At 44.4% G+C, this 20,666-nt stretch overlaps 1 protein-coding gene and 1 non-coding gene across 2 annotated transcripts in view; one reads left to right on the top strand and one right to left on the bottom strand.

Annotated features, from left to right (window-relative positions):
* egln1a (egl-9 family hypoxia-inducible factor 1a) overlaps positions 1 to 20,666 on the top strand; it is a 124,361-nt gene that overhangs the window by 87,281 nt on the left and 16,414 nt on the right. The window contains exon 4 of the mRNA XM_072498526.1: positions 14,978 to 15,045. Within this exon, the coding sequence (XP_072354627.1) occupies positions 14,978 to 15,045 (68 nt within the window). The remainder of the gene's footprint in view (positions 1 to 14,977; positions 15,046 to 20,666) is intronic.
* Positions 13,750 to 13,856, bottom strand: LOC140415721 (U6 spliceosomal RNA). Its single transcript, XR_011944633.1, has one exon. It is a non-coding gene; the product is annotated as a U6 spliceosomal RNA (small nuclear RNA).

Genomic DNA, 20,666 nt, shown 5'->3' with positions numbered 1-20,666 from the left:
CGAGTGTAGTGACGAACCGGCGGAGGTCAGAGTACTTTCGACTGTACCAAGGGTCAAAATGGTGGTCCTTTCCAGGTTTTTGTTTGTGTTTCAGTGCCTTCCCATCGCGATCACTAATGCCTTTTTTAAGAGAGTAGGCAGGATATTATGGGGTTTGTGTGGGCGAATAAAACCCCGAGGGTAAGGAGAGGGTTCCTGGAACGCAGTAGGAACCGAGGAGGGTTGGCGCTGCCAAACCTGGGGAGCTACTACTGGGCAGCAAATTTGTCGATGATCCGCAAGTGGGTTATGGAGGGAGAGGGGGCGGCATGCAAAGGAACAAGCCTGGGGGCGTTGGTGACGGCACCACTGCCGCTCTCGCCGACAAAGTATACCACAAGCCCGGTGGTGGCGGCAACGCTAAGGATCTGGGGCCAGTGGAGACGGCACAGGGGTGCAATGGGAGCATCGATGCGGTCCCCTGTGATCAGGGGTAACCATCGGTTTGTCCCGGGGAAGATGGACGCGGGGTTCCAGAGCTGGCATCGGGCGGGGATCAGAAGAATGGGGGACCTGTTCATTGACGGACGTTTGCGAGCCTAGGGGCACTGGAGGAGAAGTTAGAGTTACCCCCGGGAAATGCTTTTAGATATATGCAGGTGAGGGCTTTTGTGAGGCGACAGGTGAGGGAATTCCCGTTGCTCCCGGCACAAGAAATTCAAGACAGGGTGATCTCGGGTGCATGGGTCGGGGAGGGCAAGGTGTCGGCAATACACCAGGACATGAACGAAGTGGGGGAAGCGCTGGTAGAAGAGTTGAAGGGTAAATGGGAGGAGGAGCTGGGGGAGGAGATCGAGGAAGGTCTGTGGGCTGATGCCCTGGGTAGGGTTAATTCCTCCTCCTCGTGTGCCAGGCTCAGCCTGATACAATTTAAGGTGGTTCACAGAGCTCACTTGACGGGGGCGAGGTTGAGCAGGTTCTTTGGGGTAGAGGACAGATGTGGAAGGTGCTCAGGGAGCCCGGCGAACCATGTCCATATGTTTTGGTCATGCCCGGCACTGAAGGGGTTCTGGAGAGGAGTGGCGGGAGCAATATCTCAGGTGGTGAAAGCCCGAGCCAAGCTGGGGGCTAGCAATATTCGGAGTAGTGGACGAACCGGGAGTGCAGGATGCGAAAGAGGCCGGTATTCTGGCCTTTGCGTCCCTAGTAGCCCGGCGAAGGATCTTGCTAATGTGGAAAGAGGTGAAGCCCCCCAGCGTGGAGGCCTGGATAAACGATATGGCTGGGTTCATAAAGTTGGAGAGGATCAAGTTCGCCTTGAGAGGGTCTGCGCAGGGGTTCTACAGGCGGTGGCAACCGTTCCTAGACTACCTCACGGAGCGTTAGAGGATGGTCGGTCAGCAGCAGCAACCTGGGGGGGGGGCTGCCTGGGGGGGTGGATGAGCAAGAGATAACATGAAGAGTCGGGGAAACTGGCACGTATCTGAGAGAGCCAGTGTACAAAGCTATGTAAATGTACTATTTTGCCATGTACATATCTTGCTCCGCGCGATTTCTCGTTTCTTTTTTTTTGTTACGGGGCGGGGGGGGTTATTGTTTGTAAGGGAGAAAAATTGTGTTAAAAATTTTAATAAATTTTTTTTTTTTTTTTTAAAAAGGATACCCTATGTTCCATCACCCCTCTCACTATCACCTTCCACCATCCCCAGCCCCTTAAAGCGATGGCTGACGACTCTCTTGCCAATGCAAACAGCAGAGGGGGGGAGGGCAAAGGACACCCCTGCCTAGTACCCCGGTACAGAGCAAAACACCCCAAACTCATATTATTTGTGCGAACACTCGCCATCAGCTCCCTATACAGAAGCCGTACCCATGCCGTAAACCTCGGCCCAACCCCAAATCTTTCCAAGACCGCCATCAAATAACCCCACTCTGGGGGCAGTGTGTTGCGCAGTGGTTAGCACTGGGACTGCAGTGCTGAGGACCTGGGTTCGAATCCCGGCCCTGGGTCACTGTCTGTGTGGAGTTTGCACATTCTCCCCATGTCTGCGTGGGTTTCACCCCCACAATGCAAAGATGTGAAGATTAGATGGATTGGCCACGCTAAATTGCCCCTTAATTGGAGAAAAAAATAATTGGGTACTCTAAATTTAAAAAAAAAAAGAATCAAATAACCACACTCTACCCGATCAAACTTCTTCTCTGCATCAAGTGCCGCCACCACCACCTCCGTCACCTTCCCCTCCGCCGATAACATAATCACATTTAACAACCTTTTAACATTTGAGAATAGCTGCTTTCCCTTTGCTAACTCTGTCTGATCCTCTCCTATCATCGGGAGGCACTCCTCCAACCTTGCCGCCAGCACCTTTTCCAGTATCGACATCCACATTTAATAGGGTTATGGGCCTATACGACACACTCCACCAGGTCCTTGTCCTTTTTTAACTGCAAGGAAATCGAAGCCTGTCCCAACGTTTGCAGCAAAACCCTTCTGTCACCTCAAATATTCCACCATCAGCGGTGCCAACTTGTCCTTGAACTTCTTACAATACTCCACTGAGAACCCATCCGGCCCTGCTGCCTTCCCTGACTGCATCCTCCCGATTGCCTCTTTTACCTCCTGCTCCCCCACCGGCCCCTCCAGCCCTGCCCTATCTTCCTTCTCCAACCCGTCCAGAAACTCCTTCATCTCTCACTCCTCTCCTGGCGGCTGTGACCTATAGAACCTCTCAGAAAACGCCTCAAAAACTTTATTAATCTGCTCCAGGGCCACCACTAACTTGCCCATCCTATCCCGTACCTGGAGTATCTCCTTCACCGCCTCCTTCCTCCGGAGGTGGCCGGCCAACATACGCTTTGCCTTCTTCCCATATTCATAGACTGCCCTCCTCGCCCGTCTCAATTGGCACACTGCCTTCACTGTGTAGAACTGATCAAACTTTGCCTGAAGCTCCTTCCTCCTGTCCAGGAGGGCCAGGTCCGAGACCCGCATACCTCCTATCCATCTCCAACATCTCCTCTAACAACCTTTGGCGCTCCTCCCTCTTCTCCTTGTCCACCTTAGCCTTAAACAAGATCACCTCACCGTCGCTACTGCCTTTAGAGCCTCTCAAACTTCCGAATGCGAAACATCCCCCGTGCATTTAAACCCCACATATTCCTCGCTCACTGTCCCGATCTTATCGCAAAAACTCCGGTCGGCTAACAACCCCAAGTCCATTCTCCACCCCGGCCTCTGGGCCATCCCATTCTCTAAAGCCACATGGTTACCTTCCAGTCTTTTCAGATACTGGAACCATATGAGCAATGGAAGAAAACAATGGAAATGTGGACTCTGGTCACTGCTCTAGCCAAGAGGAAAACAGGTAAAGGTTATGCTTGTCCTTACCAGAAAGAAATAAGATTGGAAATAAAGGCGCAATCTAACGGAAACGTTTCTAAGTGTGGTAGCGATCAGGAATTGCCGGGTACTTCCCGACAGCTGACCCGCCAAAACCGGTATCTAACGCTAATTAGGGCGGTAATTATGCCTTACAGGCTTCATGTCGGAAATGACTGTCCCACCAGCCAATTAGCCTGAACGAGGGGGAGCAGCACTTAAAAACCGATCCCGCAGAGCAAACCCCAGACAGAACGCAGCCATGCCACAGCACAGACCAGCTCCATGATTCGGAGATGCTGACCTGGGCAGACTATTGGACGCGGTTGAGTCCAGACTGGATATCCTGTTCCTCCGGGGAATCGGAAGATCAGCCACCTCCACTGGGCCGCATGGATGAGTTGGCATTGGCCCCCTGGCACTGGTGCCCCACCTCCCCGGACGACCCTGCGGTTGGCACCGCACACTCTCTTCCCTGCCCACATTCCCCTCCCAGCACAATACAGTGCCTGTGGTCTGGCACCCACCAGCACCCCTCACCTACCAGCAGCATCGGTGCCTACGGCTGATTCCAGTCCCGACGGAACCCCCCCCCAAGAAAACCCAAGTACGTGGATAACAATGCCCTATCTTTGTCTATGCAAAAGAATTTAGCCCATGACAGATGGGAGAGGGCCCAAACGGATGGCGTGGTGCTGGATATCAGAGTCCTCACCCCCTATGAGGAATGGGCCCTGGAGGTCGCGGAGGGTGACAGAGGACAGAGCAGTCACCGACATCGAGCCTAGCCTGCATCGCAGTGGTTAGTATCCCTGCCTCCCATCCAGATGACCTGTCATACGTGTGTTGTTCATGCCAGAATAATGATCCTTCCCTCCCACTGATCATATATCCGCCCTCCTGCACGATCTCCAACCGATGGTGCCAGCCCATCCAGGGTGTTCCCCCCCACGTTCAAATAATTAGATTGTGCACAAATCTCACACATGATAGATAGACTTCTGGGTTTGTAGGGCGTTCGATTTCATGGTGAGGACTCTTTTTGAACAAATGACCCCTGCCCTAAAAACCTTTGGGAGGAAACGATTGTTTCCAGCTACCTCACAAAGAGATGTTGGAAATTCTGCAATGGTACAGAGAATGGAGAACTCCATGGTTATATATAATCTTTATTGTCACAAGTAGGCTTACATTAACACTGCAATGAAGTTACTGTGAAAAGCTCCTGGTCCCCACATTCGGGTACACAGGCCTGTTCGGGTACACAGTGGGAGAATTCAGAATGTCCAAATTACCTAATAGCACATCTTACTGATTCCCAAAATCAATTGTGGCCTAATTGTATGCGCTTGTACAAAGACAGAATTTCTCAAAGAAAATACAACCCCTGAGGTGGGTTGTATTTTTAATAGATTTATGGTTCAAGACAAAAAGCAAGATTTGGAAAATAGCTGACAGTGAATGAATCCCAAAAATGCACAGGCAATCTAATAATCTTTATTATTATCACAAGTCGCCACCTTCCGGGTAAGGAGGGAGAATTCAGAATATCCAATTCACCTAACAGCACGTCTTTCGGGACTTGTGGGAGGAAACCGGAGCACCCGGAGGAAACCCACGCAGACACAGGGAGATCGTGCAGACTCTACACACAGTGACCCAAGCTGGGAAATGAACCAATAATTACTTGATGTTTCTGGTGTGACTGTAAATATCGTAATACAAGGAATTGTCCAAAAGTCAGGAATCTAGTATTTGAAGCAGCTTATGAAACCGATGGTTCTGATGATGGACAACAAGAAAGTATTGTATGAGTGACCAAAAACTTAAATCGGCCCATGAATACCTTGGTTGCCAATTCATTCAATTGTGCTGAACTAGATAGTGGCTGTAACTCCAAGTGTGGGGTCGATTGGCTAAATTGTTATTTGGAAACCCTTGACAAAGCAGATAAAACGAGTCCGGGAACTTGAAAGCATTACCTGCTTTTGATTTGAGGACAATAATGCATTAACGTCTTGAAATTACTGGAACACTTCATCTCATTGACACCAAAGTCAATGGAAAACATAAAGGTGCATGTGGACATGGAGAATAACAAAGCATTTGTCTTTGGTTAAGTGGTGAACCTAGAGTTCACTGGATCTGGACATCATTGTATTCCTTTGAGGAAACCAGGAATTTCCTGTCAAGACGTTCAAGAAGTATTGTTAACCTCTGGCGGTAAGAGTCTGGCTAACAAGAAGACAATCTTCTTGAAATTGCATAAACAATTCTTCCATCCTTCATCACAAAAGTTCAAGCTACTAAAGGATGCCAGAGTTGTGGATAAAGAATACAATCTCTTGTACAACAGACCACATCAGAATGTGAAAGATGCATTGAATATCGAAAGGTGCTACCACGTCCAGTTCAACTGTCCAATTAGCCTTGGATATTAACATAGCGGTAGCGATGGAAGGAAAGCATAGTACAAGGATTGGAGTATTTATCTGTTACATTTTGTAGATGTGGCAACCAGGTTCAGCATATCTACTGTAATAAACATCAAGGATAGATGGTCAGTAGTAGATGAAGTCATGGAAAAATGGGTTGGAACAGGACTTGGGTCGGCAACAAAATTTCCAAACAATTAATGGAGGTGAATTTGCAAATGAAGAGTTTAGGGACGTGTAAGAATATGCCATACTGCTGCAGAAAGTTGATTCAGTCATGACTTGTGCAAAAGAAACCGTGCCCATAATTGATGGAATGTTACACAAAATACTGGCAGATCAGCCAAGCTTTTAAGTTAGGAACAGTACTGGCACGGGCAGTACATTCAGAAAATTCCTTACAAATGATTAGGGGGGTCTCGCCCATACCAATTATTATACAGCCAGAATCCTAAAATGCCTTCAATACTATATGATGATCCTCCAGCACCAGGGGGAATGTCTTATAACTCTACTTTCGCCACTCAATTGATTGTGCTACAATCTGAAGTTAAGGGAGGACACAGAATGCAGATGTCCGAGTATTGACCATGATGGGAAAACTCTTAATAATACAATATGGGAATCAGGAAAACTCTTAATAATACAATATGGGAATCAGACTATGAAAACACATTCTTCACAAGTAATAGGAATGAGTTATGAACTTTCAAACTCTGAGAATATAGGTGAAGGTGACGATAATGAGGTGCCCTGTACTTCGCATACTCGTGAGTTTTAACAATTTGGAACCGAAGGGGCAGGATTTGAGAGGTCAAGACTTACTAATATGTGACTGATCATGTACAACATGAAAAAGTAATCTTATGAAAGGATCGAATGCCTAAAGAAGGTTCCCGGGTGGTGTACTAGCCAGAAGAATCAGATGATAATGGGAGCAGTAGGAAAGTCTATGGGCAAGTCTAAAAATTGGCTGATGTCCAAGATGAGGGACAAATGGTGAGGGCCGTAGATTGGTTGCCTGGAATACAAGAGAGGAGAATAAGAAAACATAACTCTAGTTCAAGTACTGATTTTGGAGAAGGAATAGATCATGTCCAGTAAAAAGGATCTTTTGTAGACATTCTGATAGGAGCAGTACAGAAAAGTCTAAACCAGAGAAAAGATGTCTCAGTCTGATCAGGTGGCAGAGTAGCATGGGAAACTGGGAGTCTTCTCTGACAGAAGTAGATGTTCTTGTGACTGAGAGATGCATGTAGCTACTAATGGATTAGAAGATTGGTGGATAAAAGAGGCTAAGCTGAAAGTTAGAATGCTGAAAATAAATCTGGGTATGTTCGTTCAGAGGTCAACCTGCAATAAACAAACCATGTACAGCAAATGAAATTGAAATCGGCGATCCGTTTACACCACCACTTAACTGGGTATCTGAACAATTGATGCTGTGAATGTTTAGCAATTTTCTGTAGTACTTTGCAAATTTTGCTATTTATGAAACACTTGTAAGCAAAATAGTGGAGTGGTTTGTTAACCTGCCCCCGTGTTGTGGGAGTAAATTGGAAAAGTGCTGCAAAACTGTAATATATTTCTCATTCCCTTTGAAGGGAAATATATATGCTTGAATAGGGTTGTCCAAATATTTGCGTAAGGGGCCACATTTCAATGAGCAAATTTTGAAGTGTCGAGACAGTGAGAGTGAATTGCTTTTTTAAAAATAAATTTAGAATATCCAATTCTTTTTTTTCTAATTGAGGGGCAATTTAGCATGGCCAATTCACCTACGCTGTACATCTTTGAGTTGTGGGGGTGAGAACACAGGGAGAATGTGCAAACCCAACACAGACAGTGACCCAGAGCCGGGATCGAACCCATCTTCTGTGCCAAGAGGCAGCAGTGCTAACCACTGCACCACCGTGCCGTCCTGAGAGTGAATTGCTAAACGTCAAATAGAAAACAAAATGCTGATCATTTGTCAAAACAATTTAACCATTTTAAATTGGAGTAAGTAATAAAGATGACCATAGATTGAAACTGTCTGTCTGGCTCACTCCCAGTTTCAGGGTGGTCACACGCCTGGGTCAATCACTTGCGCTATCCCTCACCCACTGAGTGAATGGGCACCTGTAGGCTGTGAATGAGCCTATAAGGGTTTGAGGCGCAGGCACAAGTTCCACATAGAATTATGATATAATGCCAATAACAGACCTGTCTCAAAGAAGGGACAATTGGGAACTTAATATTTCTGGCTCAAGGTATTCAGGAAAGTTGGGAATTAACAAATGGAGGAGGGGTGAGTGGAATGGAGTGGCATAAAAATATAAAAACTATTAAAGCACTGGAGAGGAGTCAAAGACATGGGGCTGGATTCTCCGTCTCGCCGCGCCAGATTTCAAGTTCAACACGCCGGCAGGATGCTCCGTTACGCTATTCAATGGGGTTTCCCATTGTGGGGCAGCCCCATACTGTCAGGAAGTCCCCGGGCTGCCAGCAAAACGAAGCATCCTGCCGGTGGAGAATCCAGCCCATGATCTATTTTGATTGAGTTGGGAATTATAGCAGAGCTATTACACTACAAGAATACTCATTGGCCACAAAGTACTGGGAAAGAGACAGGAAAGCAAATTTCTAGGTAAATTACAGAAATTTACAGCAGCTATAGAATAGTGATAATTAGAGGAATTCAATTATCCAAATGTATACTGCAATACAAACAGTGTAGAGGGGAAGAATTCCTGAAATGTGTACAAGAAAACTTGATCAGTGTCCAGCACAAACAGGGAGTAAAGCTGTGTCAGATCTGGTTTTGGGAAACAAATTGAGCCAGTGGGGCATGTTTCAGCAAGATAGAATTTGACCATAATATCATCAGATTTGAGTAGCTATAGGTACATTCAAGTGTAAAATAAACTTAACTAGCAGTGAGTTGCAAATTAATCCAGGTGATTTGGACTCAGAAATTTGCAGTCAAAACAATAAACGGAAAATAGGAGACCTTTAAGGAGATGGCGGTTGTGACGTTTCAATCAGGAGGACAGGGCACCTAAAGCTAAAGCTTCATAAATGATTAAAGATGCAGAGGTTGACATGAGGCTGAAAAAGAACACTTATAACAAATATAAATTCATAATACAGTGAAGAATCAAGAATACGAATATGGAAGTATGGAAGAAATCTTCAACTGGGGGCAAAAAAGAATATGAGAATATATTAGCAACTAACATAAAAGGGAACTCGGAAGTTTATAAATACCTAAATAGTAAATGGGCAATTAAAGGAGAAAGAGCCAATTCGGGACCAAAGGCCTTTTACACATATATGAGAATGACTAGAGCGAGGGTAGGTCCTATCAAAGACAGTAGCAGGAGATTGTGTATTGAGTCTGAAGAGATAGGAGAGGTCTTCAACGAGTACTTTTCTTCAGTATTTACGAATGAGAGGTGCCATATTGTTGGAGAGGACAGTGTGAAACAGACTGGTAAGCTCGAGAAGATACTTGCTAGGAAGGAAGATGTGTTGGGCATTTTGAAAAACTTGAGGATAGACAAGTCCCCCAGGCCTGACGGGATATATCCAAGGATTCTATGGGAAGCAAGAGATGAAATTGCAGAGCCGTTGGCAATCTTTTCGTCCTCACTGTCAACAGTGGTGGTACCAGGGGATTGGAGAGTGGTGAATGTCGTGCCCCTGTTCAAAAAAGGGAATAGGGATAATACTGGGAATTACAGGCCAGTTAGACTTACTTCGGTGGTAGGCAAAGTAATGGAATGGGTACTGAGGGATAGGATTTCTGAGCATCTGGAAAGACACTGCTTGATTAGGGATAGTCAGCATGGATTTGTGAGGGGTAGGTCTTGCCTTACAAGTCTTATTGAATTCTTTGAGGAGGTGACCAAGCACGTGGATGAAGGTAAAGCAGTGGATGTAGTGTACATGGATTTTAGTAAGGCATTTGATAAGGTTCTCCATGGTAGGCTTATACAGAAAGTAAGGAGGCATGGGATAGTGGGAAATTTGGCCAGTTGGATAACAAACTGGCTAACCGATAGAAGTCAGAGAGTGATGGTGGATGGCAAATATTCAGCCTGGAGCCCAGTTGAGTGGCGTACCGCAGGGATCAGTTCTGGGTCCTCTGATGTTTGTGATTTTCATTAATTACTTGGATGAGGGAGTTGAAGGGTGGGTCAGTAAATTTGCAGACGATACGAAGATTGGTGGAGTTGTGGATAGTGAGGAGGGCTGTTGTCGGCTGCAAAGAGACATAGATAGGATGCAGAGCGGGGCTGAGAAGTGGCAGATGGAGTTTAACCCTGAAAAGTGTGAGGTTGTCCATTTTGGAAGGACAAATATGAATGCGGAATACAGGGTTAACGGTAGAGTTCTTGGCAATGTGGAGGAGCAGGGAGATCTTGGGGTCTATGTTCATACATCTTTGAAAGTTGCCACTCAAGTGGATAGAGCTGTGAAGAAGGCCTATGGTGTGCTAGCGTTCATTAGCAGAGGGATTGAATTTTAGAGCCGTGAAGTGATGATGCAGCTGTACAAAACCTTGGTACGGCCACATTTGGAGTACTGTGAGCAGTTCTGGTCGCCTCATTTTAGGAAGGATGCGGAAGCTTTGGAAAATGTGCAAAGGAGATTTACCAGGATGTTGCCTGGAATGGAGAATAGGTCTTACAAGAAAAGGTTGAGGGTGCTAGACCTTTTCTCATTAGAACGGAGACGGATGAGGGGCGACTTGATAGAGGTTTATAAGATGATCAGGGGAATAGATAGAGTAGACAGTCAGAGACGTTTTCCTTGGTGGAACAAACCATTACAAGGGGACATAAATTTAAGGTGAATGGTGGAAGATATAGGGGGGATGTCAGAGGCAGGTTCTTTACCCAGAGAGTAGTGGGGGCATGGAATGCACTGCCTCTGGAAGTAGTTGAGTCGGAAACATTAGGGACCTTCAAGCGGCTCTTAGATAGGTACATGGATTACGGTAGAATGATGGGTGTAGATTAATTTGTTCTTAATCTAGGACAAAGTTCAGCACAACATTGTGGGCCGAAGGGCCTATTCTGTGCAGTATTTTTCTATGTTTAAAAGCAGATTTTGTGGAGGCAGTGGGCATTGCTGAGTAATTTTGCACCTGCCTTCACTAGAGAATGCAATGCTGCCAATGTAGCGTAGGAGAAGGCAGTAATAATATTGCATTGGATAAAATTAAAGAGCAGGTACTTAAAAAGTCAATGGTCTTCGAAGTAGGAAGGTCACCAAATCCAAATGGATGCATCCTAGATGACTGAAGGAAATAAAGGTGGAATTGTGGAGGGTGTGGCCCCAATCTATATTATACCAGAAGATTGGACAATTGCAAATGTTACTTTCCTTTTTTTTTTAGAAGAAGGATGATCACCGCAATTAGAGGCCAGTCAGCTGAACATCAGTGGGGGTGGTGGGGTAGCTATCATATGCCATAATCTAGGACAAAATTAATTGACGTTTTGAAAGCATGGGCTGGTGATAGAAGTCGGCATGGAATTGTTAAAAGCAAATTGTGTTGATCTTCATAGAAATCATCGAAAAATAGAAATTTACAACATGGAAAAAGGCCAATCAGCCCATTGTATGTCTGATGCTGGCACATCGCCATCTGGGCTCATCCCACTTTGTAGGTTGTAGCATTTCTAAGTGCACATCTAAGTACTTTTTTACATGTTATGAGGGTTTGTACCTCTACAACCCTTTTTCAGGCAGAGAGTTCCAAATCCCCACCACTATCCTGGGTGAAATGATTTCCCCTCTAAACCTCTTAGTTAAATCTATGCCTCCTTGTTATGGATCCCTCAACCAAGAGGAATATAGTCTTCATATCTACTATATATAGACTCCTGATAATTTTACACACCAGTTAGATCTCCCCTCACCTCTTTTGTTCCCAAGAAAATAACCGTAGCCTATTCAATTTTTCCCTATAAACTAAAATGCTCCAGTTTGGAAAAATCTCTTAAATCTCCTCTACACCTTCTTTAGTGCAGTCACATCCTTCTATAGTGTGGTGACCAGAACTGCATGCAGTTCCCCAGCTGGAACCTCACTGGTGTATTATACAGTTTCAGCATATCTTCCTAACTCTCGCATTAGTAACCCATATGTTTTCTTGACCACCTTATCTACCAGTCCAGTCACCTTCAGTGATCTTGGACATGCACTCCAAGGTCCCCCTTTGTTCCTCTATACCTCTCAACATCCTACCATTTAACATGTATCCCTTTGCATTATTAGATTTCTCCAGGTGCATAACCTTACAGTTCTCTGGATTGAACTCCATTTATCACCGCTCCACCCGCCTCACTAGTATCACGCTGCAGTTTTCTTCTTCATTATCAATCACACGGCCAATTCTTGTATCCGTTACAAACTTTTTAATCATACCCTGCATTCTCATTTAAATCATTGAAATATACAGCAAATTGCAGTGGAACCTGTACTGAACCCTGTAGAACCCCCCCCCCCCCCCCCAATGGAAATGGCCTTCCAGTAAACACCCATCAACCGTTTCCCTCTGCTTCCTTCCTCTGAACTAATTTTGTATCCAACTTGCCACTTGCCTTGGATCCCATCACTTTTACTTTAGTATCCAATCTGCCAAGTGGGACCTTAACAAAAACCTTGTTACTCAAACACAACCGTGCATAAATAAATTTGTGCTGTTTTTCATTGGACTTGATTGAGTTTTTTAAATAAAGAAAAGGATGTATGAGGGTATTGGGGTTGATGTGAATACAGACCTTCAAAAAATGTTTGACAAAGACAATTATGTGGTACTTTGTCAAATGCCATGGGGTGGGTATTGGGACCGCTGCTCACTTTTGATATGTCTTAACCTGGACGTGGGTATTTTGATGAACTCTAGTATGCAAGAAGCTTACATTTTTGGAAATATGCTGGCCAAAGAGAAACTAAGGTATGGATGGATATGTACGGAAGTAATTGAACTTCTTGGCTGTGAGGTCATTTCTGAGAAGTGACTTGGTGACTTGAGGTTGCTGTGGAAATGAAAGTTAGATAAATGAAAAGGGCAAATAGATGCTAATTAGAGGTATAGTCTTTCAGCCTGTTCTGAAGAACTTGAACAGAATTGGTGTTCGGGTGGAGCAAACTGAGCTCTCTACGAGAAAAGTCAGTTTTTCTGTTTCTGCAGAAAAGAGGACAGACGGGAAATCTTTGCGATGTTCGATGTATGTCAGCTAGCTAAAAGGAACTGAAACCTAAAGCAGTATGAGTGCTCAGGTATGTTAATGAACTGGGTGTTTGCACCAGAGGTGACCAGATTGTGAACCAAGAAGGTGTTGGTGCAAAGCTATACTGTCACTATCCAATTTTTTAGAATGTCAATGTTAATTGTATCCAGGGAACTCTGATCGAATAAATCTCTATTGAGTGGGGGAAATAAAGACACCCTAGCTGCAGTAGGCCTGGTTTAAAGAACTTTGAGACTGCATATCTTGCCATGTATGTTCTGGGAGTGATGCTCATGCATTTGTGAGTTATATTTGTTATATTGAGTATGCAAAATGAAATAACAAAAATACTTTAACTGCTAATGCATGCTTAATTTTATGTTGATTTTGGGTTTGATCGGTACAATAATTTTTTATAAGTGAAATCTTGCCCATCAGTTCTTTCCATTGGGGCCGTTTGGCGATTCATCTCTTTTGTGGTTATTATTGTGACCAGAACCACAATTTTCTAGTCAGCAGTATTTTCTCTTGCAATGATCTGCTCTGGAACTGGGGACAGAGTGCAAACTTGAGAGAATGGTTTTGATTTAAATGACTTTACGAGAGGGTGGTGAATAAGTGCAGTGGATTGTTCCATGTGGAAGCAGCTATAAAACTTTGGCGACCAAAGTGACTATTACATATTGTTCACTATCTACGAGTAGTTTGATTGCTGATATCTTTATTTTTTATGGAACACTTCGCAAATTTGCGTGTCATCCTTGCGCAGGGGCCATGCCAATCTTCTCTGTATCGTTCCAATTTTAGTATATGTGCTGCCGTAGCAAGCACCGATTGCTGATATCTAATCTAGGTTTGATAAAGCTTGTGGATCTGGGCCACAGGAGAATGTTTTTCACCGTGACACGAGGTAGATAGTTTGAATAATTCTGAGCTCAAACTGAAGGTGCTTAAAACCATCTGTTTTTGGAGCATTAAAGTTTCCTCCAAGTTCTGTATTCAGCACTCTGCCCTCAATTAAGCCATAATTCAGGGGCAGCACGGTGGCCTAGTGGTTAGCACAGCTGCCTCACAGCGCTGAGGTCCCAGGTTCGATCCCAGCTCTGGGTCACTGTCCGTGTGGAGTTTGCACATTCTCCCCGTGTCTGCGTGGGTTTCGCCCCCAGGAACTTAATTTGTACCAATATTAATCGTATATGCAAAATTATCTGCAGGCACAAGCAACAAATTTAGGTCCTGTACTGCTTCAGTAACATAGCTGGCAGGTTTCAAGTGATTGTGTTGCAATAATTAATATCTATGTTAAAAGAAAAAACAACTTGGACTTTAAATGCTTTCCATGATCTCAATGTTACAAAGCATTTTTATAGCCAATTAAGTAGGATTGAAGTGTAATCGCTATTGTAAATAACAATGGCATGGATTAGTCTACGCACTGCATGCAAAATAGCAAAACATACACTATCTGAATCCTGTATTTTTCTAATAAGATTGAAGATAAAGGTAAATTTTCACAGAGAAACATGACCAAAAATCCAAAAGTAAAGTTGGTAAATAAGAAGTGCATGCCTTACATGTGAATTTTAAAATTTAGATATATTTATTATCGTGCCAGATATTTCTTTTGTTTACAACACGCTGAGCCTTAAATCTTGACACCAAATATTATGGTCAACTGTAAGAAATGCCCGTGTCCAGTTTTGAGATTAAATAGAACCTCAAAGCATTGCCTCTCGAAAATTCTAGTCATATTTACTAATCATTTCAAGAATAGCCATGTTTCCGATAAATGTAGTCCTTCATGAAACAAAGCACTGCACGATGTTCAATTTTAGGTTTGCAATACATTATTCAACCATCATGATGAATGTGAAAAATGCACGTCTAAACTCCATTTTACTGTGAATAATCTTGATTGGGAAAAACATTGACCGCTTTATATTAAATTTTAGGTACGCCATAACAGTGTGGTATTTTGATGCAGATGAACGAACACGAGCTAAAGACAAATATTCAACAGGTAAAGTGTTTTTTATTAAAGTGCCCATTTCTTTTTTTCAAATTAAGGGTTAATTTAGTGTGACCAAACCACCTACCGTGCACATCTTTGAGTTGTGGGGGTGAGATCCATGCAGGCACGGGAGAATGTGCAAACTCCACACGGACAGTGACCCTGGGCCGTGATCGAACCTGGGTCCTCGGTGCCGTGATGCAGCAGGGCTAACCACTGCGCCACCGTGCAGCCCATGGTAAAGTTTAAACAATTTCTGGATTGTATTACAGTTAAATAGCCAACTCTGAAATTTTAAGCACTTTAACAGCCACATTAGCCCGGTTCAATTCTGGCCTCCTCAGGTGACTGTCCATGTGGAGTTTCTCCCCGTGTCTGTGTCGGTTTCTTCCGGGTGCTTCGGTTTCTTCTCACAGTCCAAAGATGTGCAGGTTAGGTGCATTGGCCATGCTAAATTGCTCTTTAGTGCCCAAAAGGTTAGGTTGGGTTACAGGGATAGGGTCAGAGTTTGGGCCTAGGTAGGGTACTCTTTCCAAGGGTCGGTACAGACTCAATGGGCAGAATGGCCTCCTGCTGCACTGTAGAGGTTCTATTCTGTTCTACGATAGATGGTAGTAAGTATTTCTCACTGAAGATGGTATTGGGTTTTCTCTCTCAAATAATTTATTTAATTGTTCCTCTTAATAAAACAGGCAAGTAGTTATTTTAATTAGCTAATTCTTATGATGATAGATATGGACATTCACTGTTGCCAAGATCAGATATTGAAACCTGTAGAGTAGAAAGAAAGAAATATGGTGTGACATTAAGAGTTTTGAAGAAGAAGACTGACAAGAAAAACAAAATAATAGGTGATCTTTAAGGAAAAGTCAGACGGTGAGGGAGCCAAACACTGGGCTCCTTGGATAATGACAGAGATGGTAGTGATGATGAAAAAAAGAAAGGTGTATTATGTCATGTGAATTCTTAAGTGAGAATCAGGTCAACTACAGCAGGTTCAGAGGAGAGGTGAAGAGGAACATAAGACGGGCAAAGTGAAAGTAAAGGGTGGAACGGCAGTCGACATAATGGGAAACCCAAAATTTTCTACCAGCATGCAAATACTAGGTGGGCAGTAAGAGGTGGAGTGAACTCTATTAAGTTATCCACTGTGCAAATGGATAAGGCCTTTATCTGGATTTCACTTGGCTGGTTCGAAGAAAGTGGCTCTGTCTCTGCTGGGCTCATCCGTCAGGTAGCGATGTATGCTTTGGGGCAGAGGGCAAGGTGAGAATACTTAATGAGTTCTTTGTCTCAATGTTTAACTAAGGAAGAGGAATCTGGCAAAATAGCAGTAGAAACACAGTGGAGGCAATGAATAGTGCGAAAATTGAAAGGAAGGAAATACTAGAAAGACTTGCTATGCTTGGAGTAGCTAGTCACCTGGTCTGGATGGCATGCGCCTGGGGGTGACTTGGAGAGTGTAAGAGCTTGTTTTAATATTTCAGTCATAGCTAGATATGGGGAAGATGCCAGAGAATTGGAAAGTGGCAAATGTGTGACAGCCTTACTCTAGAAAGGATGCACGGAAAGTGCTAACAACCACAGGTCAGTTAGTTTAATATCAGTGTTGGGTAAGATTTTGTAATCCATAATAGGGGCAGGGGTGAGGCAGATTGCACTTGTCTGGTTGAAGTTTTCAATGAAGAGGAAATCAATGAGGTGGATGTTGTCAATATAGATTTTTTTTTAAAGCGTGCCACATAAAAGGCTAATTTTTAAAAAATGACGCTTATGGAATAGGAGGGTGTTGCTCTATTAATAATGTTGATGAACCACAAGCCTTCCCTTATATCGATCAAATGACCACACAACCAGTTAGATAGTCCAAAAGGTGGTTTATTTACATACACAAGAGTTATCTCGACATGCAAACACAATATCTACTATGAGTTAAACTACACCTATCAGCTACAATAATCTATACTTAACTTCAGGGCGACTGGCACTGTGCAAATGGATAAGGCCTTTATCTGGATTTCACTTGGCTGGTTCGAAGAAAGTGGCTCTGTCTCTGCTGGGCCCATCCGTCAGGTAGCGATCGTTGGTCTTGAACTTGGCTGGCTGTTCCTGCTACGATTGAGTTGGCACAGGCCGGATCCAAAAGAGACAGAACACATGGCTGTGCTCTCTTTTATCCCTCTGGGATTTTGCGCTCTTTGGGGTGGTCCTTAACCTTGGACCCAATAGTTTGACAGGGCTCTGATCATTCTCTTTGATTTCGGCCAATAAAGGGGCGGGTGCCTTGGTGGCTGGGCGGGTCCTTAGCGGTCAGTGACCTTGGCAGTTGGGCTTTCTGAGTAAGGGAGTGGCGCCGATCAGTCTGTGGCTGTACCGGTTGCTTGATTGGAGTTCTATTGTCCTGGGAAAATGGGCCATTAAAATGCAAACGAGCAGGGGTTTCGATCAGGTCTGGTTACCTGTGTTTCAGATACTCTTAGGCTCTGTATCTGTCTGAGTCCTGGGTTGGCCATAATTCCCATGGTCCTTTGCAGGTGGCCATCTTAGATGGCTACTAGGGTCAGCATTCAGTTGGATGAAAATTGGTTTGAGGACAGAATCTAGCGGTGTGGTGGTCATGAACTGTGAGGATAGAAAGTGGGCAGTGATTCGGGGAACGATTAGAACCTTGGCATACGGAGTAAAGTTCCAAAATCTGCATATGAAACCAAACATAGAGTGCCGAACATTGAGGATGATATGAATTTCCTGCAGCAGTAGGTAGATACGCTAGCAGAAAGGACAGACCTATTTGGCTGAAGGTATAGGTAGAGGCAAGATAGATTTATTGGCAAAATTCTAAAGAGTGTGCCGTGACCTTGGAGGTGCATTGCAATGGATCTTTGAAAATGGCAGGACATATGGAGAGAGTGATAGCAAGAAGAGGAGATCTTGGGCTTCATAAATAGAGATATTGAGTACAAAGCAGGGTAGTTATGTTGAACCTGTATAAAGCTCCGGTTAGGCAATCACGAGAGTATTGTGTCTGGTTCAGGTCACCACACTTTACGAAAGACGTGAAGGCCCTTGAAAGGGTGTACAGGAGAATTACCAGTCTGGTTCTAGGATTAGTGTGGGGGGGGGGGGTTTAGTTACAGGTTAGATTGGGAAGACAGGAGGTTGTCCTTGAAGCAAAGGAGAATTGCTCGGGTGTACAAGGTTTAAATAAGATGGACAAGGAAAATGTCTTTTTGATTTGATTTATTATTGTCACATGTATTAGTATACAGTGAAAAGTATTGTTTCTTGCATGCTATACAGACAACGCATACTGTACATTGGGAAGGAAGGAGAGACTACAGAATGTAATGTTACAGTCATAACTAGGGTGCAGATAAAAGATCAACTTAATACGCGGTAGGCCATTCAAAAGTATGATGGCAGCAGGGAAGAAGCTGTTCTTGAGTCAGTTGGTCCGTGACCTCAAACCTTTGTATCTTTTTCCTGACGGAAGAAGGTGGAAGAGAGTATGTCCAGGGTGCGTGGGGTCCTTAATTATGCTGGTTGCAATTCCGAGACACTGGGAGTTATAGACAGTCAATGGGTGGGAGGCTGGTTTGTGTGATGGACTGGGCTACATTGACAGAAATCTTTGGATCCTCGCTGTCTTCAGGGGATGTCCCGGAGGACTGGAGAATAGCCAATGTTGTTCCTCTGTTTAAGAAGGGTGGCAGGGATAATCCCGGGAACTACAGGCCGGTGAGCCTTACTTCAGTGGTAGGGAAATTACTGGAGAGAATTCTTCGAGACAGGATCTACTCCCATTTGGAAGCAAATGGACGTATTAGTGAGAGGCAGCACGGTTTTGTGAAGGGGAGGTCGTGTCTCACTAACTTGATAGAGTTTTTCGAGGAGGTCACTAAGATGATTGATGCAGGTAGGGCAGTAGATGTTGTCTATATGGACTTCAGTAAGGCCTTTGACAAGGTCCCTCATGGTAGACTAGTACAAAAGGTGAAGTCACACGGGATCAGGGGTGAACTGGCAAGGTGGATACAGAACTGGCTAGGTCATAGAAGGCAGAGAGTAGCAATGGAAGGATGCTTTTCTAATTGGAGGGCTGTGACCAGTGGTGTTCCACAGGGATCAGTGCTGGGACCTTTGCTCTTTGTAGTATATATAAATGATTTGGAGGAAAATGTAACTGGTCTGATTAGTAAGTTTGCAGACGACACAAAGGTTGGTGGAATTGCGGATAGCGATGAGGACTGTCTGAGGATACAGCAGGATTTAGATTGTCTGGAGACTTGGGCGGAGAGATGGCAGATGGAGTTTAACCTGGACAAATGTGAGGTAATGCATTTTGGAAGGGCTAATGCAGGTAGGGAATATACAGTGAATGGTAGAACCCTCAAGAGTATTGAAAGTCAAAGAGATCTAGGAGTACAGGTCCACAGATCACTGAAAGGGGCTACACAGGTGGAGAAGGTAGTCAAGAAGGCATACGGCATGCTTGCCTTCATTGGCCGGGGCATTGAGTATAAGAATTGGCAAGTCATGTTGCAGCTGTATAGAACCTTAGTTAGGCCACACTTGGAGTATAGTGTTCAATTCTGGTCGCCACACTACCAGAAGGATGTGGAGGCTTTAGAGAGGGTGCAGAAGAGATTTACCAGAATGTTGCCTGGTATGGAGGGCATAAGCTATGAGGAGCGATTGAATAAACTCGGTTTGTTCTCACTGGAACGAAGGAGGTTGAGGGGCGACCTGATAGAGGTATACAAAATTATGAGGGGCATAGACAGAGTGGATAGTCAGAGGCTTTTCCCCAGGGTAGAGGGGTCAATTACTAGGGGGCATAGGTTTAAGGTGAGAGGGGCAAAGTTTAGAGTAGATGTACGAGGCAAGTTTTTTACGCAGAGGGTAGTGGGTGCCTGGAACTCACTACCGGAGGAGGTAGTGGAGGCAGGGACGATAGCTACATTTAAGGGGCATCTTGACAAATATATGAATAGGATGGGAATAGAAGGATACGGACCCAGGAAGTGTAGAAGATTGTAGTTTAGTCGGGCAGTATGGTCGGCACGGGCTTGGAGGGCCGAAGGGCCTGTTCCTGTGCTGTACATTTCTTTGTTCTTTGTTCTTTGTACATTCACACAACCTTTTGTAGATTCATGCGGTCTTGGGCAGAGCAGGAACCATACCAAGCTGTGATACAACCAGAAAGAATGCTTTCAATGCTGCATCTGTAAAAGTTGGTGAGAGTCGTAGCTGACATACCAAATTTTCTTCGTCTTCTGAGAAAGTAGTCGTTGGTGGGCTTTCTTTTTTTTTATATAAACGTTTTATTGAGGTGTTTTTTGGGCATTGTTTGTTTATATTGCTGCTGTTACAATGTACATGAAAATATAAACACAGTGGAAATACCACCTCCCTCCACAACAGATCCCACCATTAATTAACCCCCTAATCTATGCTAACCTAACCACCCCCCCGGCTGACGATTAATTCTCAGCGAAGAAGTCGATGAATGGTTGCCACCTCCGGGCGAACCCTAACAGTGACCCTCTCAAGGCGAACTTAATTTTCTCCAAACAAAGAAAGCTAGCCATGTCCGATAGCCAGGTCTCCGACTTCGGAGCCTTGAGTCC

Source organism: Scyliorhinus torazame, chromosome 4 (genome assembly GCF_047496885.1).
Source record: "Scyliorhinus torazame isolate Kashiwa2021f chromosome 4, sScyTor2.1, whole genome shotgun sequence".
Lineage (NCBI taxonomy): Eukaryota > Metazoa > Chordata > Chondrichthyes > Carcharhiniformes > Scyliorhinidae > Scyliorhinus > Scyliorhinus torazame.
This window is presented reverse-complemented; position numbering and strand designations above follow the sequence as displayed.